Source organism: Carcharodon carcharias, chromosome 5 (assembly GCF_017639515.1).
Source record: "Carcharodon carcharias isolate sCarCar2 chromosome 5, sCarCar2.pri, whole genome shotgun sequence".
Lineage (NCBI taxonomy): Eukaryota > Metazoa > Chordata > Chondrichthyes > Lamniformes > Lamnidae > Carcharodon > Carcharodon carcharias.
Window position 1 is genome coordinate 74,403,743 of NC_054471.1, and position 22,922 is coordinate 74,426,664.

General features: G+C 43.8%; 1 protein-coding gene across 2 annotated transcripts in view; it reads right to left on the reverse strand.

Annotated features, from left to right (window-relative positions):
• The window catches only part of LOC121278460 (collagen alpha-1(XXI) chain-like), a 468,271-nt gene that overhangs the window by 333,745 nt on the left and 111,604 nt on the right, over positions 1–22,922 (reverse strand). Inside the window, exons 8-10 of one of the 2 annotated variants that reach the window (XM_041188909.1) lie at positions 17,391–17,399; positions 15,850–15,921; positions 2,000–2,083 (exon numbers count right to left, since the gene is read on the reverse strand). In XM_041188909.1, the coding sequence (XP_041044843.1) occupies positions 2,000–2,083; positions 15,850–15,921; positions 17,391–17,399 (165 nt within the window). The remainder of the gene's footprint in view (positions 1–1,999; positions 2,084–15,849; positions 15,922–17,390; positions 17,400–22,922) is intronic. The other variant, XM_041188910.1, reaches the window with a different exon arrangement.

Sequence of the window (22,922 nt, forward strand, 5' to 3'; positions counted from 1 at the left end):
GCCCCTAACAGGGGGTGGATAGTGAGGCGGGTAGGGGCCCAAAAAAGTCTGTAGTGTCCTGATCCCATAAAAAGTATGAAGAAGCAAACCCAAATGTGTACAGGCAGGATGAGAAAAAAAGCAGCTTCACAAAGCAATTCCCAAAATCTATTTTCAAAATCTCCAGGAGATTGTGTCAGGAATTCCTCACTGATCAATTGATAGGGCAGGTGCTGCCCCTCAAATCTCAGTCTAAGTTACTCAAAGTGTGTTAGGAGTGAAAACACAGGAACTGGCTTTCGCTCTGCAAGTGAGATAATTTGCGTATCAGCAGATATCATGGTAGGGCTCAAAAAGAGTGAGGAAATTCAAGGGTAGTGTTTTATAGGCAGCTTTCATTGAAATTTCCTCATAAAAACAACCTAAGCTGTTTGTAGATGATTTGGGTTGGATTTTGTTCGCAAGTGGGGCAAACCCATGTTGGGAGGGTGAAGAAAGAGATGGGTGGGAACCAATTCTGGAAACTCTATCCCCCTTCCTATTGTGTGGGATAAAGATGCTGTCACAAGCCTGTATGCACAATAACAATGCTGGTGGCTCCATTGCATGGTTGATGATTTCAGAACCCCCCTCTCTCCCCACAATTTTCACGGAGTTGGGCCAGCTTCTGAAGGAGACTTGGTTCAGTCCAGCTCAGAGGTGTTGAGAGCCATGGGGGAAAGCCTGTTGTGGAGTTGGGAACCTTTTGACAGGTAAGTTTAAAAGGTGTTGCCAACTTTATATGTCATAATGTTATACTGCATGATAAGTTAAGTATGTTTCTAATGCAGTGATTGATGATAGGGCTTTGCTTAGAAAGGCAAATCATCACTAAATGGACCAGCACTATGAAAGGGGAAAGGTCTTTAGAGATGCATTAGAGTACATTATCTATGGATAGAATGCTCTTTTGTATTCAACATTATTGAGATTCAGATTTTAATGTGTCAATTGCATCCTGTACTTTGATATTTTCATTGATGGACAGGTCAGCTATCTGTTCAGCCTTTGAAGCAGTGCAGCAGATGTCTGAGTTCTATAACTGATGTATCAGCCATCTGTTCAGCCTTTGACAAAATGCAACAGGTAGTCAACTGGTCCACCATTTCAAAGGTTATATATTCGGCTCTAGAGGCTTTGTTGACACTGTGTGCAATGGAGTCTCATTATGAATGCTTCACTGAGCTGTCAAAAGTAACGAGAGCTTTGTTTTGATTGACAGTTATCTGAACTCCTAAGAGGACTATGCTTTATTGAAGACATTTTTGAATGGCTGTTTTGTTTATTTTCGTAATCTTATTAAGTGGTCATAAAACTAAGAAGCAGAAGTGACATGAGGAAAAGCTATTTCATGCAGAGAGCCATTGTCTGGAATGCCTAGCCTGAGAGTGTGGTGGAGGCAGGTTCAACTGAAGTATTTAAAAGTGAATTAGACTGTTATCGGAAGAGTAAAAATGCGGGTTACGGAGTGAAGGTGGGGGGTAAATGAATTGCACATTTGGAGAGCTAGTGCATGTATGATGGGCCGAACGGCCTCCTTCTGCTATATAACAATTCTGTGGTTCTGTGATTTATTTGTTACATAGTTGGGAATGCAGTGGGTTGGAGGGAGGTTGTGTTTCTTAACATATGAACCACGTCTGGCCCTACCCTGCTTGTCGGGGTTGGGGCAGGGCAGTTAACATTGAAGCCTATGTTTTTTTTTGATATCTTGTTTGTAAACATGCAACATACATTTTAACCAATTAATAACAACTCTCCTGATTGGCTATAAAAGATAGGAAAATAATAAATTAGGTCTGTCCTTTATGATTAACATTTATGAACTATTGAGGAAACAGCAAGATGACAATATTTTTAAAAAAGGCAACTATTTTCCGGACAGCTTTAACTTAACTTTAGTTCACTTAGTTAAGTCACAAGATTTTTCTCTGATAAATTCATTTATATTATAGCCTGTTGGAAAATAACACCATCTTACCTTTAGACCTCGAGGGCCAGCTGGTCCTGGGGTACATGTACAAGGGGGTGGTGTAGAACTAATATCATCAAGACTACTGTCACACTGAAATGGAGAAAACAAAACAGTTCAAATAAGGATGATAAACTTTATCCTTGGTTGATATGAGGTAAACTGTATGTAATAGAAACCAAATAGAAAAATTTTGGGAATAGTAAATTAATCTGCAGAAAGGAAAAGGTGCTTTGAGCACAAAACCTAAAAACTTTAACCAAAACATCAGCGAGGCACCTTCTTTTAGTCCATGTGTCTGGATTTTATCCATTGAGAGTTACAGTGTTTGGAAAATGGTACATGTAAAAATTGTTTTTAAATGTTTTATGTATATCTGTGTAACATTCTTTAGTATTGAACTAATTTTCTATTGTATACTGTAGTGATGTTAAAATAGCATCAATCTTAGTGCTGCAATATATTAAAATATGGCCTGAATTTTTTCCGAAGAGTTGGTGGAGAACACAAGTCTAACTTCCCTGCAGCAATTTCTGCTCAAAAGAGCATTGGCTGACAGTAGGTAGGACTTCCGCCCCTCACTCAGGGGGAAGTCCTACCTTGGAGAGTTGTCGGCCAATTTGATTGGCCGGCAGCTCTCCAGTATGTATAGCAACAGTGCTGCAATGGCCAGAAGAGGAACTGTGTGGAGCTGCCTGACAGTCTCAGGCAGTCCTCGGGAACTGGAGACCCAGATAAGTGTCAGGCATCCTAGGGTAGGAAGGGTAGGGAAGACATCGTTGGGGGTGGGGCGATCGGGGTCTCAAGAGATAGGCCGGAGTGGGGTATGGAGGTCCAGAAGTCACCAAGCCTTAAGGGGGAAGCATCCCCAGTTAGAAGTGGACCCACCCCACCCTTCCCGCCCGAGATCTAACTTTCTTTATTTTTGGTTTCCCCCACAGAGCTTCAATCCATCTGCCAGCCTAAAAGCCTCTTAAGGGCCTCAATTGGGGCAAGGGCGAGCTTCCCATCTGAGGCCCTGCCCGCTCCAGCATAAAATCACTGTGAGGGCAAGGCAGGCGGAAACTCAGAGGGAATCCTGTCCTTGTAATATCATGCCCCCCTGCCCTGCTACAGAACTAAAGGCTTTGTATTTGAATGCATGCAGCATTTGTAACAAAACAGATGAATTGTCAGCTCAAATAGAAATAAATATGGATGATCTGATAGCTATTACAGAGACATGGCTGCAAAATGACAAGGGTTGGGGCCCAAATATTCAGGGTTACATGACATTTTGGAAAGCCAGGAAGCTAGGAAAAGGTGGTGGAGTAGCTCTGTTAATTCAGGATGACATTAGTACAATAATGAGAGATGACCTTAGTTCTAAAGATCAAGACGTACAATACAATCAGTTTGGGTAGAGATAAGAAACAGCAAATGCAAGAAGTCACTTGTGAGAGTAGATTATAGGTTCCTTAACAGTAACTACACTGCAGGACAGGGTATACAGGAAGATATAAATGGGGGCTTATGAGAAAGCTATGGCAATAATCATGGTTGATTTTGTTCTGCATATAGATTGGACGGATCAGATTGCCAAAGGTAGCCTGCAAGATGAGTATGTAGAGTGCTTTTGGGATAGTTTCTTAGAACAGCACATTCTAGCAACAACCAGAGAGCAGGCTATTTTAGACCTGGTAATGTGCAATGGGACAGGTGCCCCTAGGTAGCAGTGATCATAACATAACTGAATTTCACATTCAGCTTGAGGGAGACAAGAGTGGGCCTAAGATTAGTGTTTTAAACTTAAATAAAGGAAATTATAAGGGTATGGAGACAGAGCTGGCTATAGTGAACTGGACAATTAGGTTAAAGGATAGGTCAGTAGAAATAGCAACATAAGAACATAGGAGCAGGAGTAGGCCATTCAGCCCATTGAATCTGCTCCACCATTCAATATGATCATGGCTGATCATCCACTTCAAAGCCTTTTTCCCCATAATCTCCATATCCCTTTAGGTCACTGACAGATTTCTAATTGCTAATCTCTACTTTAAATATACTCAGTGACTAAGCTTCCACAGCCACAGATAGAGAATTCCAAAGATTTGCTGCCTCTGAGTAAAAGGATTTCTCCTTCTCTCGGTCCTAAGTGGCATCCCCTCATTTTGAAACTGTGTCCTCTGGTTCTGGACTCCCCAATCAGGGGAAACATCTTACCCGAATCTACCCTGCCTATCCCTTTAAGTATTTTGTAGGCTTCAATGAGATCACCACTCATTCTTTGAAACTCTAGAGAATACAGGCCCAGTTTCCCCATTCTCTCTTCATCGGACAGTCTTGCCATCCTGGAAAAATTCTGATGAACCTTCATTGCACTCACTCTATGGCAATAAATTCCTTCCTAAGGTAAGGGGATCAAAACAGCACACAGAAATTCAGTTGCAGTCTAATCAAGGATCTATACAATTGAAGCAAGACTTTGCTACTCCTGTACTCAAATCCTTTTGCAATAAAGGCCAACATTAGGCCTTCCTAATTGCCTGATGCATCTGCATGTCAGCCTTCAGTGACTTATTGATGAGGACACCCAGGTCCTTTTGTACATAGACACTTTCTAATCTCTTGCCTTTTAAGAAGTACTCTGAGCATCTGTTCCTCCTACCCAAGTGGATAACCTCACATTATTCCACATTATATTCCATCTGCCATGTTCCTGCCCACTCACTAAGTCTGTCCAAATCCTCTTGAAGCCACTTTTCATCTTCCTCACAACACACATTCCCACCTAGCTTTGTGTCATTCGCAAACTTGGAAATATTTTACTTTGTCCCCACATCCAAATCATTGATATATATCATGAGCAGCTGGGGCCCAAGTACTGATCCTTGTGCTAATACCCACAGCCTACCAATGTGAGAATGACCCATTTATTCCTATTTTCTGCTTTCTGCCTGTTAACCAATCCTTAATCCATGCCAGTATATTACCTCCTATCTAACATGCTTTAATTTTGTTAATGAACCTCCTCTGGAGGACTTCAAGAGCCTTCATAAAATCCAGGTAGACTCATTCACTGACTCTCCTTTAGCAATTCTGTTAGTAACATCCTCAAAAAACAACAGCAGATTCATCAAACATGATGTCCTATTCATAAATCCATGCTGATTATGCCAAATCAGATCATTATTATCCATGTGTCCACTTATCAAATCCTTTATAATTGATTCTAGCATTTACAGATGTATGGCTAACAGATCTATAGTTCTCCATTTACTCTCTTCTTCCCTTCTTAACTAGTGCAGTGACATTTGCTAGCTTTCAATCTGTAGGAACCACTCCAGAATCTATAGAATTTTGGAAGATGGTCACCAATGTATCCACTATCTTCATAGCTACCTCTTTCAACACACTGGGATGTAGATCATCAGGTCTCGGGGACTTATTAACTTCAGTCCCATTCATTTCTCCAATACAATCTTCTTACTAATACAAATTTCCTTCAATTCTTCATTCTCCCTCGTCCCTTGGAACTCTAATTTCTTGTATCTTCCTCAGTGAAGATAGACACAAAGTAATCATTTAGCTTTCCTGCCATTTCTCTACTCCCCATTATAAATTCCCCTGACTGCCTATAATGGATTTCTTTTAGCTAAACATTTCCTTTCTACATATCTACAGAAGCTTACAATCCATTTTTATGTTTACTAATTTACATTCATATTCTTTTCTCCCTTTATCAGTTTCTTGATCCTCCTTTGCTGTATTCTAAAATCCTCCCAGTCCTCAGGTTTACTAATATTTCTGGCAACTTTTTAGGCATTTTCTTTTAGTCCTAAACTTCCTTTGTTAGCGATGGTTGACTTGATTTTTTAGGGGGTTTTGTGCCTTAAAAGAAAGTATAATTGTTGCAAGCTATGCAATAATTCTTTAAAGATTGCCCATTGTCTATGTATCGTCATACTTTCCCAATATTTTCCCAATCTACCTCAGCCAATTTGCCCCTCATACCTTCATAATTTCCTTTGTTCTAATTTAATACCCTAGCTTCAGATTGAACTACCTCACTTTCAAACATAATGTAAAATTATATCATATTATGGTCACTCATCTCTAAAGGTTCTTTTACAACAATGTAACAAATGCAATGGAATACATTAAAAGAGGTTTTTCATAAAACTCAACAAAGATACTTTCCACTAAGAAAGAAAAACTCTAGGGGCAGGATTTTTATCTTGTTGGGCAGATACGGTGGGCGGATCCTGGAGTGGTCACGAAGCTGGCTGCTGCTCGTGATCGGGCCCCAGCATTGATTTCACATTGGCTGGCCAATTAACAGCCAGCCAGCGTAAGACGTGCGCTGCAATGCTCAGCGCTGCCGGGGTGGGGGGTGGGAGGAGAGTGAGTGCATAAGTTTGTGCATGTGCGCAGGTGGGGGAAATAAAGCTCCCTGAGGCAAAGAGCTGCCTCAGAGAGCTGAAGGTTTAAAAACTGAAAAATAAAAATGTTACCACTGTTGAAAACATGTCCCCTCACATGACTCTGTCCCATGAGCAGGGACATATTATGAATGGAATTTAGAAATTTTTATTTAATTTTTAGTTGCCGTTGGAAACCTCATCCCATCTGTGGATGAAGTTTCCTAAAAAAATGCAAAGGCTGCTTGGCCTTCTCGCGAAAAATTTCATTCAATTATCACTTTAATGGCCTTAATAGGCCTGTTAATTGTCGGTGGGCACGCTGCTGAATCCCGCATGCACCTGGCAACTGAAATATTGCACAAGTGCGTGATGATGTCGGGATGCTCGCCCGACATCATCGCGCATCATTTTACACTTGAGCAGATTGGGCACATGCCTGCCCACTCAGCGGAAAATCCTGCCCTGGGAGAAGGATGCATTATTTATGGCTAACGAAGGACATTAACAATAGTATATAGTATCAAAATCAAAAGAAAGAGCATACAATTCCACCAAGATTAGCGGCAGGTCAGAAGATTAAACATATTTTAAAAACCAACAAAGAATTACTAAAAAAAAATGAGTGGGGCAATAGAATATGAGAGAAGATTAGCTAGAAATATAAAAAACAGATAATATGAATTTCTACAGATATTTAAAAAGGAAAATAGTAACTGAAATGAGCATTGGTCCTCTAGAGAGTGAGTCTGGGGAATTAATAATGGGAAATAAGGAAATGACAGATGCATTGAACAGATATTTTGGGTGGGATCATCCCAGATTTACACTAAGTGCAGTAACGAACAGGAAAAACAATGTTTTACCCGCTGACTGCAATGGAGGCTTCTCCCACCCTATCATCCCAAACCAGCCGCTTTAGTTATGCATTCCCGGGAAACATGTCAATGCTATGGTAGAGGGCTCTCGTTCACCTGCCATGCCATCACCTCGTCGCTTCATCATGCCGTGCGCCATATTTATAGTGTAGCCACATGCACACCTCCCTCAGAGCTTCCAGCCCAGGACTGCTGCACAGAAGACATATGGCCTCGAAAGGCAAAAAGACTGCAGTCCCCAGGTTTGGTGACGTGACCTTCAAGCATCTTTTGGATGCCGTGGAGGCCCGCTGTGATGTCCTCTACCCCCAGTCTGTCCACAGGAGGGCCAGTAACATTACCGCTCCGACATGGAAGGCGATGGCAGTGGTGATCACTGCCAATGCTGCACAGAAGAGGTTGGCCATCCATTGCAGGTAGAGATCGAATGATCTCATCTGTGCCGTCAGGTTAAGGCAACAATCTCATCACTCTAAACTCTCAGATTCAAGCCCATCAGACATGCACTGGCATCTCACTCACTGCCAGCTCAAGGGACATCACCACTCATTCTTTCCTGCACACCCTCACATCTCCATCTGGCCTCTTTTGCTCTGAAGATTGCCTCCTCAGTCCCTACCAACTTGAGGTCACTTGCACAGATCAACTTGTGACCCCACACAAACCCTGCGATAGCTCCCTTCCCCAATACGGCCCTCACCCTGTAGCTTCTTGCCTTGCCTGAGGCCACTTCTCCCACCTCCCCAACCAAGCCCAGCCCTGCAGCCATACAAAGCCACCCCTGCCTTATGGCTGGTCTGGTAGATAGAGACCTGCCCATGAGCCCCCCTAAAAGGGATGTGGTGCTGTCTGTGAAGCTTGGCACTGGTGAATGTGAGCGCTAACCGAAGTAAGGTAGGCAAAAAACCCTCAAAGACCCAAGCGAAGTGCAGCTCGCCAGGTGCACGTCACTTATGTGCAGTTGTAAAACGTCGGCGTGATGGCGGACGATCCAGCATGCGAGGATGATTCTGGCAAGCTGGGCTTATAATGATATGTAGGTGCATTACAATGAGGTGCCTGAGGTCCAATGGCAGGAAACACGGTCCACTATTGATGAGCTGAGTGGATGATTACAAACTGATTTCATGACCTCATGAAACCGATTTTTGGCCTTCTCGTCATATTGTCTGCTCACGCCAAGCATGCCCACACCAGTGGGCACAGACGATTCTGCCCTTGTGTCTGTCTTCACTGTAGAGGACACAAATAACATCCCAGAAATAATTGTAAATCAAGAGGTAAAAGGGGGGAGGAACTTAAAACAATTCCAATCACCAGGGAAAGGGTGCTGAGAAAATTATTAGATCTAAAGGCTGACAAGTCCCCAGATTCTGATGGACTTTATCCTAGGATCTTAAAAGAAGTGGCTGCTGAGATGGTAGATGCATTAGATATGATTTTCCAAAATTCTCTAAATTCTAGAAAGGTCCCAGTGGATTGGAAAATTGCAAATGTAGCACCTCTACTCAAGAAAGGAGGGAGACAGAAAGCAGGAAAGTATCTCATTGGAAAAATGCTAGAATCCATAATTAAAAAAGTAGCAGCAGGACATTTAGAAAATCATAATAAAATCAGGCAGAGTCAACATGGCTTTGTGAAAAGGACATCATGTTTGACTAATTATAGTTCTTTGAGGAAGTAACAAGCAACGTGGATAAAAGGGAACCCGTAGATGTAGTGTATTTGGACTTTCAAAAGGTATTCAATAAGGTGCCACATAAAATGTTACTACACAAGGTAACAGCATATGGTTTTCAGGATGGTAGATTCGCATGCATAGAGAAACGGTTAACTAACAGGAATCAGAAAGTCAGGATAAATGGGTATTTTTAGGTTGGCAAACTGTAACTAGTGGAGTGCAGCAGAGATCAGTGCTGGGGCCTCAATTATATACAATCTATATTAATGACTTGGATGAAGGGACCAACTGTACTGTAGCCAAATTTGCTGATGATATGAAGCTTGGTAGGAAAGCAAGGAAGATTCAAAAAGGCTGCAAAGGGGTACAGATAGGTACAGTGAGTGGGCAAAAAATTGGCAGATGGAACATAATGTGGGAAAATGTGAACGTGTCCACTTTGTAGGAAGAATAAAAACATAGAGTATTATTTAAATGGAGAGGCTGCAGAATGCTGTGATACAGAGGGACCTGGGTTATACATGATTCACAAAATGTCAGCATGCAGGTACAGCAGGTAATTGGTAAATGGAATGTTGGCCTTTGTCGCAAGGAGGATGGAGTACAAGAGTAAGGAAGTCTTGCTACAAGTGCACAGGCACTGTTGAGACCACATCTGAAGAACTGTGTACAGTTTTGGTCACTTTATTTAAGGATGGACTTACTTGCATTGGACGCAGTTCAGAGAACATTCACCAGGCTGATAGCTGGGATGAAGGGGTTGTCTTATGAGGCCTTTACTCATTGGAGTTTAGAAGGATGAGAGGTGAGCTTATTGAAACATAAAATTCTGAGGGGGCTTCTGACAGGGTAGATGCTGAGATGCTGAATTCCCCTTGTGGGGGAATCTAGAACTAGGGGGCACAGTTTCAAAATAAGGGGTCTCCCATTTAAGATGGAAATAAGGTGGAATTTCTTCTCTCAGAGGATTATTCGTGTTTGGAATTCTTCTCCCCAGTGAGCAGTGGAGGCTAGGTCATTGAATATATTCCAGGTTGTGTTAGACAGGTTTTTGATTGACAAGGGAGTCAAGGGTTATGGGGGACAGGGAGGAAAGTGGAGTTAAGGCCACATCAGATTAATAATGATCGTATTACATTAATGGCGGTCGTACAGTGGAGCACGAACCTCCTCTCTCCTCTCTCAGGATGACAACATTTGTTCTCCCACCACTGCCACTCCACCCGAGTGTTGTCTGTCATTCAGTCAGCCAGCCCAGAGTGCTGACGCCCATGCCAATATGGTGCAGTCAGAACCTGAGCCTCCTACCAGAGGTTGAGGTTGTCCTGCAAAACCATCTGAAGTCTCTCCCACTGAACATTAGGAGCCTTTCACCAGCCATGCTGCAGTACTGTGTAGGAGCACTAGGATAGGCAAAGGCACATAGAAAGCAAGCATTAAGGGAATGCACAAGTATGATTAGTTGCAATGTGGGAGTGTTTAGAATTGGTTTGGAATGTTTTCTTCCTGGTGACTTTTATTTTAGCATTGCGGGCAAAAGAATGCTTGAAGATCAGTATTAGAGGGGTGGTAAGGTGTAGGACAGTTGGTGAATGGGGAAATTGGGATTACATTCACCGATACTGCAGTTGGAATAGTTGATCATGGACAGCCAGGATTGAAAGGGAATGAGTTAATTGCCTCCTCCCTTCTTGCTACTCCTTAGCAGGTGACCATACATCACACAGCAAGCTATACTGTGCCAATTATAGCAGCCCAGGCAGCAGAAGCAATCTTTAAGCACTCCAATAGTCTGTTTGATTACATTTCATGTGGCAACATGGCATTTGTTAAATGCATGCCGCCCACATGTATGTTTTGCACGTAAGAGTGATGAGCCAAGTGATAGCACTTGTCACCTAGTAGCCACCCTCTTCTTACTTGTGGTGGTTCCTGCCTGAAACACCCTGCCCCAGATCTCATTATAGCCTTGGTCCAAACATGGGCAAAATACTTAAATTTCAGAAATGGGATAAGAATGACTGCCCTTGACATCAAGGCAGCATTTGACCATGTGTAGCATCTAAGTACTTCATAAAATTAAAGTCAATGGGAATCAGAGGAGAATTGCTCCACTGATTGGAGTCATAGCTTGCACAAAGGAAGGTGATTCTGATTGTTGTAGGTCAACCATCTCAGCACCTGGACATCATTGCAGAAGATCCTCAGGGCAGTGCCCTAGAGGTCCAACCATCTTCAGCTGCTTCAATGACCTTCTCTCTATCATAAGGTTAGAAGTAGGACGTTTGCAGATGATTGCATTGTGTTTGGTACCATTTGTAGTTCCTCAGATAATGAACGTGTGTGTGGCCATATGCAGCTCTGCCTGCTTCTCTCTGCAGAGGGTGAAATGTATTCAGCTCCCTTAGAGCAAAGAGCCTCAGAGACCTCCTCATGTAACAGTGGATGACAAACTGAGATTTTGCAAATATCGCCTGTTGCAGCCTCAAATGAGATGAAAGCATGGCCACGGTCATCTTCACAGCCACTGGCAACACCAACTTCCACTTGCTCTGAGGTTGTAGCCCTTGCTGAAGCAGGTGGCAGATTTCAGTAAAGAGCCTGTTAATTAAGCAGAGATGTTTGATGCACTGGGTGGAATCTCAACTGAATAAACCTGCATTCACTGCTGAGGCTGATAGCAGGTTGAGAACCCATTTGGAATTGACGTGGCTGTGTTGTGGCTCTTTAATTCAGCCACCATATTAGCATTCCACTTCCATGTTTCCTGGCCAGTCAGAAAGTGTGGGCTGGATAAGGTACTGAATCTGTCAAAGGAAGGATTTCTAGATAAAGGAACCCTGGTACAGGTTGATGTGACTGAACTGTACATGGAATCCACAGAAATCAACAACCATAAAAATGATGAGGCCTGAGAGTGCTGCCTCCCCCTCAGGTCTTGGATTTTTACCTGGAGATCCTGCTGTGGGATCTGAGGGACTATAACCAAGGTAGTATTTGCAAAGGATGCAAGCAAGGGGCCAACCCCTCCAAAGAAGCAGATGTGGATGGAAGTGGCTGAGGAAATGAGCAGCAAGAATGTGATCCCTCAAAACTTGAGTCTGAATCCTGAGCTCCAAAAACCTCAGGAGGGCAGAAAACCTAAGTGTCAGAACACTTTCAGATGAAAAGCTCCTCAGATTGATTTTCCAAGCATTCTCTGGCACAACAATCCTCCCCCAAAGACTAAAATCCAAAACAATGGGTGTAATTTTAAAGCAATGAGATTTTACATTCCCGCCAAAGTCAATGGAGTTTAGAATGGCACGCTACATTTTACATCCCCGACCTGCTGTGACGGGACCATAAAATTCCAGCTAGTGTGTTCATATAACACATATTGCAGTTCCTAGCTTTTTATCCAGGCACCCCTCACATCCAGATCTGATTAGTCAACGCTCACATTTCCCAGCATTTTTGAGCCATTTCAGTGGTAACCACCTTGGTGGCATCATGTCCTCCTGGTCCGTTGGGAAAGAGATCTTGTTCCAGGAAGCTGCAGATGTCAGCAATGGCCTTTCATGAATGCCTGAGCCTTCTGAGGCACTGGTGCTTACACATTTCAAAGGAGATGCCTGTAGCTACTCTGTTAGGAGGTCTTGCCTCCTTTGAGATAGATCTCTGTGTCCATGTCCTCAGGTTCTGTGGAGTGGTATGTGCCTAAGGAGAAGGTGGCCGTGCTGCTGCTGGTGTTGCTCTTGTTGCTTCTGGTGCTCTTGATTTAGGATTGTTGTTTCTCAAATCCCTCATCAAAGGTCCAAGGTAGTTGCATGAACTGCTCCCATTCTACAACGAAAGGTGACAACAGGGAAGTACAGATCCACGTGAATGAAGTCCAAGACAAGTGGTGATTTCAAAGAAGTTGTAAATCACCTGTCAAGCAGGAAGAGCACACTGTCAGAAGAAGTTCTGTGGGTAGCTGCTTCTCACCTAGGAATGGTTGCAGCTATTCAATTTTGTTGTTTGAAGGCATCCCAGCATGTCTTTCTCAGTGATAAAGCATTCCCTGGTGTGCTCTCGCCTGGTTGTTCCTGGTAAGTTGCACAGCTCAGAAAACCCATAAAACCAGAATTCTGGGTTAAATTCAAAGTTATTTAGATCAGCAGATTGTAATGTCTTACTTGACAGCTGCATGGGGGTTCTCCCTTCACCTGTAAATCTGCCAGGAATAAACACTGAAGTGGACAGGATCATGACAGGTTCCCAACCCGATGCCTCGTTTCAGGGATTTAATCCCCTGCCTGGACCTGAACCTGCCTGCCCTTGGTAGTTAAAACTCTGCACATTGTTTCTCATTGAAGTTGAGGTAGGAGAATTATTCTTTTCTAAATTCATTCATTGGATTATGGTGTCACTGATGAGCATTTATTGCCCATCCCTAATTGCCCTTGAGAAGGCGATTGTGAGCCACCTCTCTGAATATAACTCAGTGGCTTGCTGTACCATTTCAAAGGGCAGTTAAGAGTTAACTACATTACTGTGGGGCTGGACTCACATTTAAGCCAGACCGGGAAAGGGTGGCAGACTTCGTTCCCTAAAGGATATCAATGAACCAAATGGCTTTTTACAAAAATCCGATTGTTTCATGGTTACCATTATCGATACTAGTTTTTTTTTAATTTCAGGTTTTACATTAATTACACTTAAATTCCCTGCTGCCACTGTGATATTTGAACTCATGTCTCCTGATCATTATTCTAGGCCTCTAGATTACTAGTCCGGTACCACAACTACTATGTTACCATACCAATACTCTAGGTAGATATGGCCTCCTGCTGAGAGTCCTTCTTCACCTCCTCCTCTTTCTCTCTCCTGCTTCTCCAGCTCTGTATCACCTCTGCTCATTCTCACTGTACTGCTGCAGGCCAAGGGGGTTGCAAACTATTGCACCATGTTTGCAAGCAAGTGGCCTGTGCAGAATCCTTGAAGTCAGAACAAAATTCTTCAGCACATGAATATTGTGACAGATTCACAGAATCACAGTGCAGAAGAGGGCCTTCGGCCCATCGAGTCTGCACCGACACGTGAGAAACACCTGACCTATCTACCTAATCCCATTTACCAGCACTTGGCCCACAGCCTTGAATGTTATGACGTGCCAAGTGCTCAAAGGGCGACTGCTTTGCAGAACACCTGCGGTCTGTCCGCAAGAATGACCCAAACCTCCCTGTCGCTTGCCATTTTAACACTCCACCATGCTCTCTTGCTCACATGTCTGTCCTTGGCTTGCTGCATTGTTCCAGTGAAGCCCAGCGCAAAATGGAGAAACAGCACCTCATCTTCCGACTAGGCACTTTACAGCCTTCCGGACTGAATATTGAATTCAACAACTTTAGATCTTGAACTCCCTCCTCCATCCCCACTCCCTTTCTGTTTCTTCCCCCTTCCTTTTGTTTTTTCCAATAATTTATATAGATTTTTCTTTTCCCACCTATTTCCATTATTTTTAAATCTTTTATGCCCTGCTAGCCTTTCCATCCCACCCGCACTAGAGCTGTATCTTGAGTGCCCTGCCATCCATTCTTAATTAGCACATTTGTTTAGATAATATCACCACCTTCAACGCCTTTGTGTTCTTTTGTTCTTTTGTCTGTGACATCTTTTGATTATCTGTTCCTATCACTGCTTGCTTGTCCCTACAACCCACCCCACCACTTCTCTCCCCACACCCCCACCTTAAACCAGCTTATATTTCACCCCTTTCCTAAGATTCACTCAGTTCTGTTGAAGGGTCATGAGGACTCGAAATGTCAACTCTTTTCTTCTCCGCTGATGCTGCCAGACCTGCTGAGTTTTTCCAGGTAATTCTGTTTTTGCTCAAGTGAGGGGTTGCTTCCGGAGCGACAAAAATCTTGGCCTGCAGGCCCTGGATTTTTCCCAGTTCGTCCTTGAAGATGGTGGCGTACTTTATAAGTAGCTCTGGTAACCCACTTGCTCTCAGCTAGAAGATTTCAGACCAGTCTAACTTAATCTCCTTTAACCAGTCTCGCCCAAGGATATTTGGCCCTTCTCCTGCTACCACTATCACAGGTAGCTTTGCCGATTGGTTTCCATAACGGACAGTTACTCTACTTATGCCTTTTACTTGAATGACTTCACCTGTGTGTGCTTTTAGCTTGGCAGTTGTTAGTTCCAAGCTTAACTGATGTTCACCATAATTCATATGTCTGAAAGTATTCCCCAAGTAGTGGAAGCTCCCGTGCCTACTTCCATTTTAACAAGTTTGCCATTTACTTTTACTGCGACAAATATTGGCTCTGTCTTTCCAACTTTCAGATTAAACAATGGGTAAATGTCAGAATTTGTTGTTTCTGCGACAGATATTGGTTCTGTCTTTCCAACTTTCAGATTAAACAATGGGTAAATGTCAGAATTTGTTGTTTCAGGCTCTTCTACATAGTAGATTTCATTGGGCTTCTTCTTTTGTTTATAAGCCTGCTTGAATCTTTCCTTGCACTGCCTCATCATATGTCCATTTCTGTGACAATGGTAGTATTCGATTTTTTAAACTGCCAATCACTAAAAGACTGATTGTTTCCACTTCTATTAAAATTATTCTTCGATTTTGCTGCCAAGTTATTTTACTTTATTCTTCGGCTAGTGTTTCCCACTTCTTGGCAGAGTCTTGCTTTCTCGCGTCACTTTTGGCTGAGGTTTCCCACCCGATGTGGAGGACAATGCCATTTTGCACACCTTGTATTGCTTGAGAATCTCTTACAGCGCTATCCATGGCCAGTGCTATCTCTAGCGCCTTCTTGAAATCAGATTCACTTCGGGCCGCATCACTCCCTGTACACTTTGGCAATCACCATTCATTCTATAATCGCAGCCAGTGCCAGTAGAACTCAATCAGCAACTAACCTGAAAGTAGTTGATCATTCCCTTAAGTAAGTGCTGGTTGGGGATCCTTCCTGTTGTTGAATGCATGTTCAGCTATGCAAGGTTAAGAAAAGGGGTTAAGTTGGAACGTTGAGCTCCAGAATTGCACCACTATCATTCAATCAGCATTGCACACCGATTGACATAACAGTCTGCCTACTTTGCAACTTTCTGGCGGACATTCCCTAGTGCACTCTAACACCCTCACCAAAATGATACCTACATGGCCAGCATCAGAAGTCTGTGGGTGCACCAATGACATAATTTTTGAGGCAGAACTTGTAGTGCTGAAAAACAGGCACTTAATGAACTGAACTTTGCGGCCATGGCGCCTAAGAAACAGTTGTTAATTAAAGTCTTACCTCAGCCTCTCTTTGCCTGATTCTTGGATCAGTGGCAAGATGGCATGGATCCATCTCTACAGACATATCTACCCACAGAAGTATTATCCAATCATCTTTAAAGTTATTCTAATAAAAAAGGCAATGGATGACTGCAACTCTTACAACAGATCAATGGCATTCACAGTTGCCCATGTTTCTCTTAACAATATTGATTGACAACTTTGGCAGTGGCAATGATATTTATAACTGAATGTGGTAATTTTTCTGTTGAGAAATAGCCTGCCTACAGGATTTTAATCCCCCTATAAGCTGATTGTACATGTAAAGAATCCAAATTAGAAAGTTAATACAGGCAAAGAAAAAGTCATAGAGCCATAGGTCACTTGGGAAATTATGGAAATACTTTCATAACTTTCTTGCAGCAGCATCAGATATTCTTGTGCAAGGCAAGAGTCTCTAAAGTTCATTTTCTATCTCTCCATGTACAATCCCATGGCATACATGGATTGCAAAGGCTTCCACTTCATCAACACCTGGATAACCAATGACCAGTAATACAGGATCATGCAGATCAATGCACTGGAGCAGTCTCTCACAATTTAGGCCTTATTGCACAATTGCTAACATCACAACTGTTCTCAGCAAAACATTAAACAACCTCTGTGTTAAACAGTTATGAAGCATTGAGAATGTTTATCATATTTGATGATAGAATCATTTAGACATTGTGCTTTGATTGTATGAACTCAGTACCTGATAAGCCTCAAAATATACAACCTATAGATCATTGTTCATAAAGACTCGGATCTACTTGTGCAAATGTAGGCACTGGCTATGAACTTGTCTTTAAAAACGTTGTGGATTTGTTTTGTATCAACAATATTGTTAACTTGGACACATAAATCATAAAGGTGAGCAAACATCAAGTGCGCCCACATATAAAATTAAAGTTTAGTTGTCAACAAACCTCAATGCAATAATCATACATGATATACATATATAATTATGACATATTTTCTGTAATATTATATGGCTTTTCTTTTTCAGATTGAACATATTTAAAACTTCTACAAAATCAGAAATAACATTTTAATTGACCATGTAAATATACTTAAAATATGACAAATATATAAACACCACCTACTTGATCATTTCCAAAATGAGGTAATCAATACATACCAGGATATTCTGGAATAAAAGTTCAAAAGGTACAATGAGACTGGTATCCAAAAAATTATTGAAGCTCAATATAATAATGGATGCAAAATAACGGATATCCTAGCAACACAAAAAGTGGCACTGCCTCACCTTTTCCCATCACATAACACAACCTCCTTAAGTGAAAAATATGAAAATTGTTAATATTAACAGAAGACAAAAAACCCAAACAGCAAAAACAGTGCAACAGTCCCAGAAGTGAAGGAAAGAGAGAATATGTAGCAATAACTCAATGAATAAGATGCTGCAGCAGTCAATGAAATTAATCAAATAAAATACAAACAATTTCACAGCAGAGTCAAATATCAGTCTAGGTTATCTATACTTGTTAAGTCAGGACTCATGTCATAGCTCAGGGAGGAGAGGGGGAACTTCTGCTCATTATAGTAATGTGCCCCTAGCCCCAGCCATTTTTCCTGGACCCCAAGGTCATTGCTACATTAGAGGCATCCTCCATGCTGCCTGTAGGACAGGCAATGCCGGCATCCCTTCAGAGTGTTGAATTGAAAACCAGATATTTAGCACTGAATGTCTATGATAGTGACAACAGTTTGAAGGAGGGCAATTACAAGCAATTCCATGGCATGTGGAGCCAAAGAGGGGGAACTTAAGTGCAAGCGTACAGTGGTAACACCGTTAAGGTCAAGGTTAGGAAATAGACAGACACTTTTGTAGCCATAAATTGAGAGTCCCATAGTGAGTGCCAGGTAAAACACATAATATAATGGGTAGGAAGGATTTTAGAGGCAGAAAGAGCCAGATGTCATGGTCCATTTTGGAGCCATGAAAGTAGGGAAGAATAGAACCAAGGTCCTGTAAAGAGAGTTTCAAGATTTAAGAGATAGCTTAAAGATACAGGGTGGGATTTTCTGGTGGCAAGTTTTATGGTGGGCGGGAATGGAAAATTTGGAGAGAGGCCAAAAGTCAGGACCCCGCCAGTGGGAAATCAGTTTGGAATTTTCCCCTCACCACTTTCATGATGGGCTGATGGTGGGTCGGGTTTCCCACTGATCCATGTTGGGAATGCCATTTGCATGCATTATCATGTCATGAACACTCATTAAAAACGCTACTCACTGGATTCACACTCCCCCTCCCAATTACATGCCATGCAAGTGGGAAATTAAACAGCTGTAAATCACAGCCAGATGTAAGTGGTGTGCAGCTGTCTGCCCTCACTTCGCTCGTAACTTTGAGATGAGTGCAACATTGAAAGCCTACCGGCAACAGCGTTGCTCCAGTTTCTCAGCAATGCCAGTGTTACACTGCAATTGTGGGGTGTAGGGTTGGTCAGCTCACAATGGGTGCCTTGAACTGGGCTGCTCATGGTCGTGACTTGGGTGTTGAGCTAGGTTGCTCACGGTGGGTGCCTCAGGTGTTGAGCTGGGCTGCTCACATTGGATGTCTCCATACTCTGGGAGGACAGCACTCAGTGTAACAGAGACCAGCATCGTGACTGGGAGGGGGAAAGGAAGGATGACAGAGACATGGGAGTCAAAGGGGTTCAGTGGGGTTTGAGGTGCGGGGGAGGGGGAAGGAATGCAGAGGCATGAGGGAAAATATGGTAGGGTGGAATGGGGGGGGGGGTGTGGTGAAAACTATGGTAGGCAGAAGGGAGACCGAGGGTGGGGAGACTGGAGCCTGACATGGAAGACTAGAATGCAAATACAGAAGGGTATCAAACTTCATGAATGGGAGGGAATGCATGCGAACTCTGCAATTTTGGGCGGTGTTGTGCTCGTGTGGCACAAGAGGGATGGGTTGCAGAGAGACTCGTGGAGTTGGGAGCGGGGAATGACTTGCACATGAGGGATGGGTTCCACAGAGACTCATGGAGGTGGGGGTGGGGAGGGAGACTGTGTTGTGATCAGTCATGAAGGAATGGGGAGAACTCATTGAAAGTCATTTGTCCATGGTCTGGGGCCAAGAGGTCAGAGTGAAAGATTAAAGGCAGTCCTGGGGCTTTGTGAACCTCAGTCAGGGTGAGAGATTAAAGGCAGTCCTGGGGCTTTGCGGGCCATGCTACTAGGCTATGCATGGCACACATGTTATAGTAGTCCCAATCCAGGGAAGGGCAAGGCCTGTATGCTCATTTGGTTTGAGGTACAGGTGTGCAGGGTGTGTTCATTGTCTTACAGTTGGTGGCAATGGGGTTGTCTGGCTCGGTACTGGGCTGCAGATGCTCATGGTTAGGGGAGGCATCTCCAGCATGCAAATGGGGAGAAGGTAATAAAGGGTGGGGTACTTGAATATCTCCTTGGGTGGGGGGGTTTTTCTTCTGTCTGTCACTGTGCACACAGCCTCAAGATGGGGAGGGGTGAGGTCCACATGGGGCATGAGGACATCAACAGTGATGGGTTCAGATGGGGGACTGGAATGTAGATCACTATGAAAAAGGGATCCATGGCTACTGGGGGAGGCTGGAGAATTATCAGACAGAGGTCTATATGCACATTGTGACTTTCCAGGAAGATTGGAGGGACCCAAACACTGACAGGGGTTGGGTCGAAACTGGTCTCGAAGTAGAATTGCAGCACCACGTTCATCAAAACACTGAAGTTATTGCACAGTTTAAAACTGAAACTGGAAAAGAATCTGCACAGGGTCTGAGGCAGTGTGGGAGGAGCCCATGGCCAGACTGAGGGGCCCATTCAGAGGGCACCCTCAAACTGCTTAGAGTCACAACATTAAAATAGAGTCAGAGCTGAGAGAAAAGTGGAAGACTTCCTTACAAAGGTGCAATTGGAGTCACTGCCTTTTTGGTCACTTTAATGAAACACGCAGGAGATACTGGCTTCACAATACTGTTGCTCCACTTGAGTATTAACAGAGAGGTATGTGAAGATGGAAAATGTTGGCAACCGTTAAGGAAGCACAGTGACTGCATAACTGCCAGGTCATCAATGAGAGCCTTTAATGTGCTTTCTCCAATTCGCATGGATAACGGTCATTGCTGAAGTGCAAGTTGAGCTTAATCACATGCCAGATCAGAGATTGCAGATGTGCCTTTATAAGATGGCACATTTCATGAATGTGTCAAACCTCTTTCAACCTCTGTGGGATTGAGATGTCAAGTATCAGGGTAGGCAACTTGGTCATGTCAACCCGTGAGTTTACACGTCAGCTATAAGGCTATCTCAGCGATAAGCAAGGAGCTCAGACACAGCTCGAGAGTATGACGGTGGCTTTCAGTTTCGAGTGGGAGATCTGCTATATTTGCCCAGTATTCATTAATCTGTTGTATCCATCAGCCCACAGGGAAAAGGAGGAATGAATAATGGAGCCTGCGCTCAATGCTGCCTTCAAGATGGCAGCAATCCAATTGAGGACAAGGGCCTGGCACCACCAAGCAGAGCTTCAAGAGAGGCCCAGCCCAAGGTCCATGGTCCAGGGGAGCCCCAGCAAGGCCCAGAGGATGAGGAGGTTAGACCCATCCCACAGAAGCAACTTGCATGGCAAAGTGTCTACCGAAAAAGACTTTCCTATCTGGAAATGAATGAAATACAATGCCATGTCTATGCTTGACAAGAGAAGTGGTGGATCATATCTGCCCCATGGACTGGTAGGACATCCCCAGCCAATGCCCCTGAAGGTCTCTGCCACATTCAATTTTTTTCCAGCGGATCATTCCAGGGATTCATGCAGCATCTCACAGTTCTCAACACATAAATGTATCAAGGAGATAACAGGTGCCCTCTACAGTAAGGTTTATCATTATGTGAACTTCACATTCGATGAAGCTAGCCAAGCTGCTAGATTTCTGGGGTTTGCAGCCACCTCAGGCTTCCCTAGACTACACAGCATAATAAATTGCACACGTGGCTTTGAGAGTTTCATGGCAGCAGCCCCTGTTGTTCATTAACAGGAAAGGGCTTCATTCCCTGAGCATTCAACTGGTGTGCAGTCATCAGAAGCACATCATGCACATTTGTGCCAGGTACCCTAGGAGCTCCCAAGACTCAATACATCCTGAATCACTCCCAGGTGCCTCACATATTTGAAAGGCCTCAGCAATTACAGGGTTGGCTGCTTGGGGATGAGGGGTACCTGCTCAAATGATGGCTCATGACACACATGCGTCATCCTCAGGGTGCCTCGGAGGAGAGATACAATGTGGCGCATAGCTTGACATGATCCATCATCGAATAGACCATTGGCATCCTGAAGATGCGCTTCCAATGTTTGGATCTCTCAGCTGGGGCTCTGTAGTACTCTCCACAGAGAGCATCCCGCATAATTGTGGTCTGTTACACCCTTCACAGCCTGGCACTTCAAAGGGGGCACCCCTTGCCTGTAGGAGACATGGAGGAAGCCGAGAGCTCCTCAGACGATGAACATCAGGAAGGACAGGAACCTGAAGAGGGAGATGAGGGTCAGCTTCCACATAAGGATGCCATTGAAGAAGTACGATGTGGAAGACATGCTGTGCCATGCTGATAGCCACACGATTCCAGGAGGATTAACATGTAGGCCACATTCCTTCTGTTCTTTAGTGCCATGCCAGTGCACTCAAAGGCCTTTACACCTAGTAACATCGAGAGCAAGTTCGTCATTCGGACCTGCACCTTCAACCTTCATGATTCACCAGGCCCTAAACTTTGGAAAGGTCAACGGCGAATGCTCTATCCATGCACTCTGGGAAGTAAAAGTTGGCACAACAGCGCAAAAATTGTAACAAAGGACTTGACGCAGTTGTTGCCACCTTAAGGAGTAACTTTTAGCGGCCACTTAGGTGTGGGCATGGTTGGACAGACCATCAGGGCTGCAGGTCTTGTGCTTTAGTACTACTAATGAAGACAGCCATCTCATTTTGAGAAACAATTACAGCTAACCTTTCAGGGCTATTGAGCACGCCTGACTGTAAGGAGTAGAAGTTATTATTTCTTTTGTGAACTCTTCCAGTAGAATTTGACACAGCTCCCTGACATAACTTAATGGTCGAGTAACTATCATAACTCAGCTATGCATCACATGAATGTGAGGCTCACAAAGGGAGGTGGTCACTGAGCGGGAGCATGACTCACCCTCGCAATAAGAGAGAACATAGGTGCATATGCACGCCACTTTCAAATGATGAGAGCATTCTCATGAACAACAAATGTATTTACAAAGGTGCATGATTGAACACCCATGACCCAGAAGTGATGTAAGAGTTTTGTCATTTTTCTAACCCTACCGCTACGTCTTGGTGCATTCCTGACATCTGCAGTAGAGGTGGAGGCAGCCTGCTGATTGCTACACCTTGTTGTCTTTGATGACTTTGGTGGGCGTCCTCTAGAGGGCTGAGGCCTGGAGTGTCCTGGCCTGTTTTGGGTCTCCTGCTGTGGGGCAGGTGCACAATCCTTGGCCTGTACAGCTGGAGATGACGGGGTCACAGGCAGAGGAGATTGGGATTGGCTGGACACTCTCAAAGTTACTTGGCTAGATAGCCCTGGGGTCTCCAGCTGCTGGTCCTTCTCCCTAAGAGTGCCTGAGGGCCGCTGCCTGGCTCCC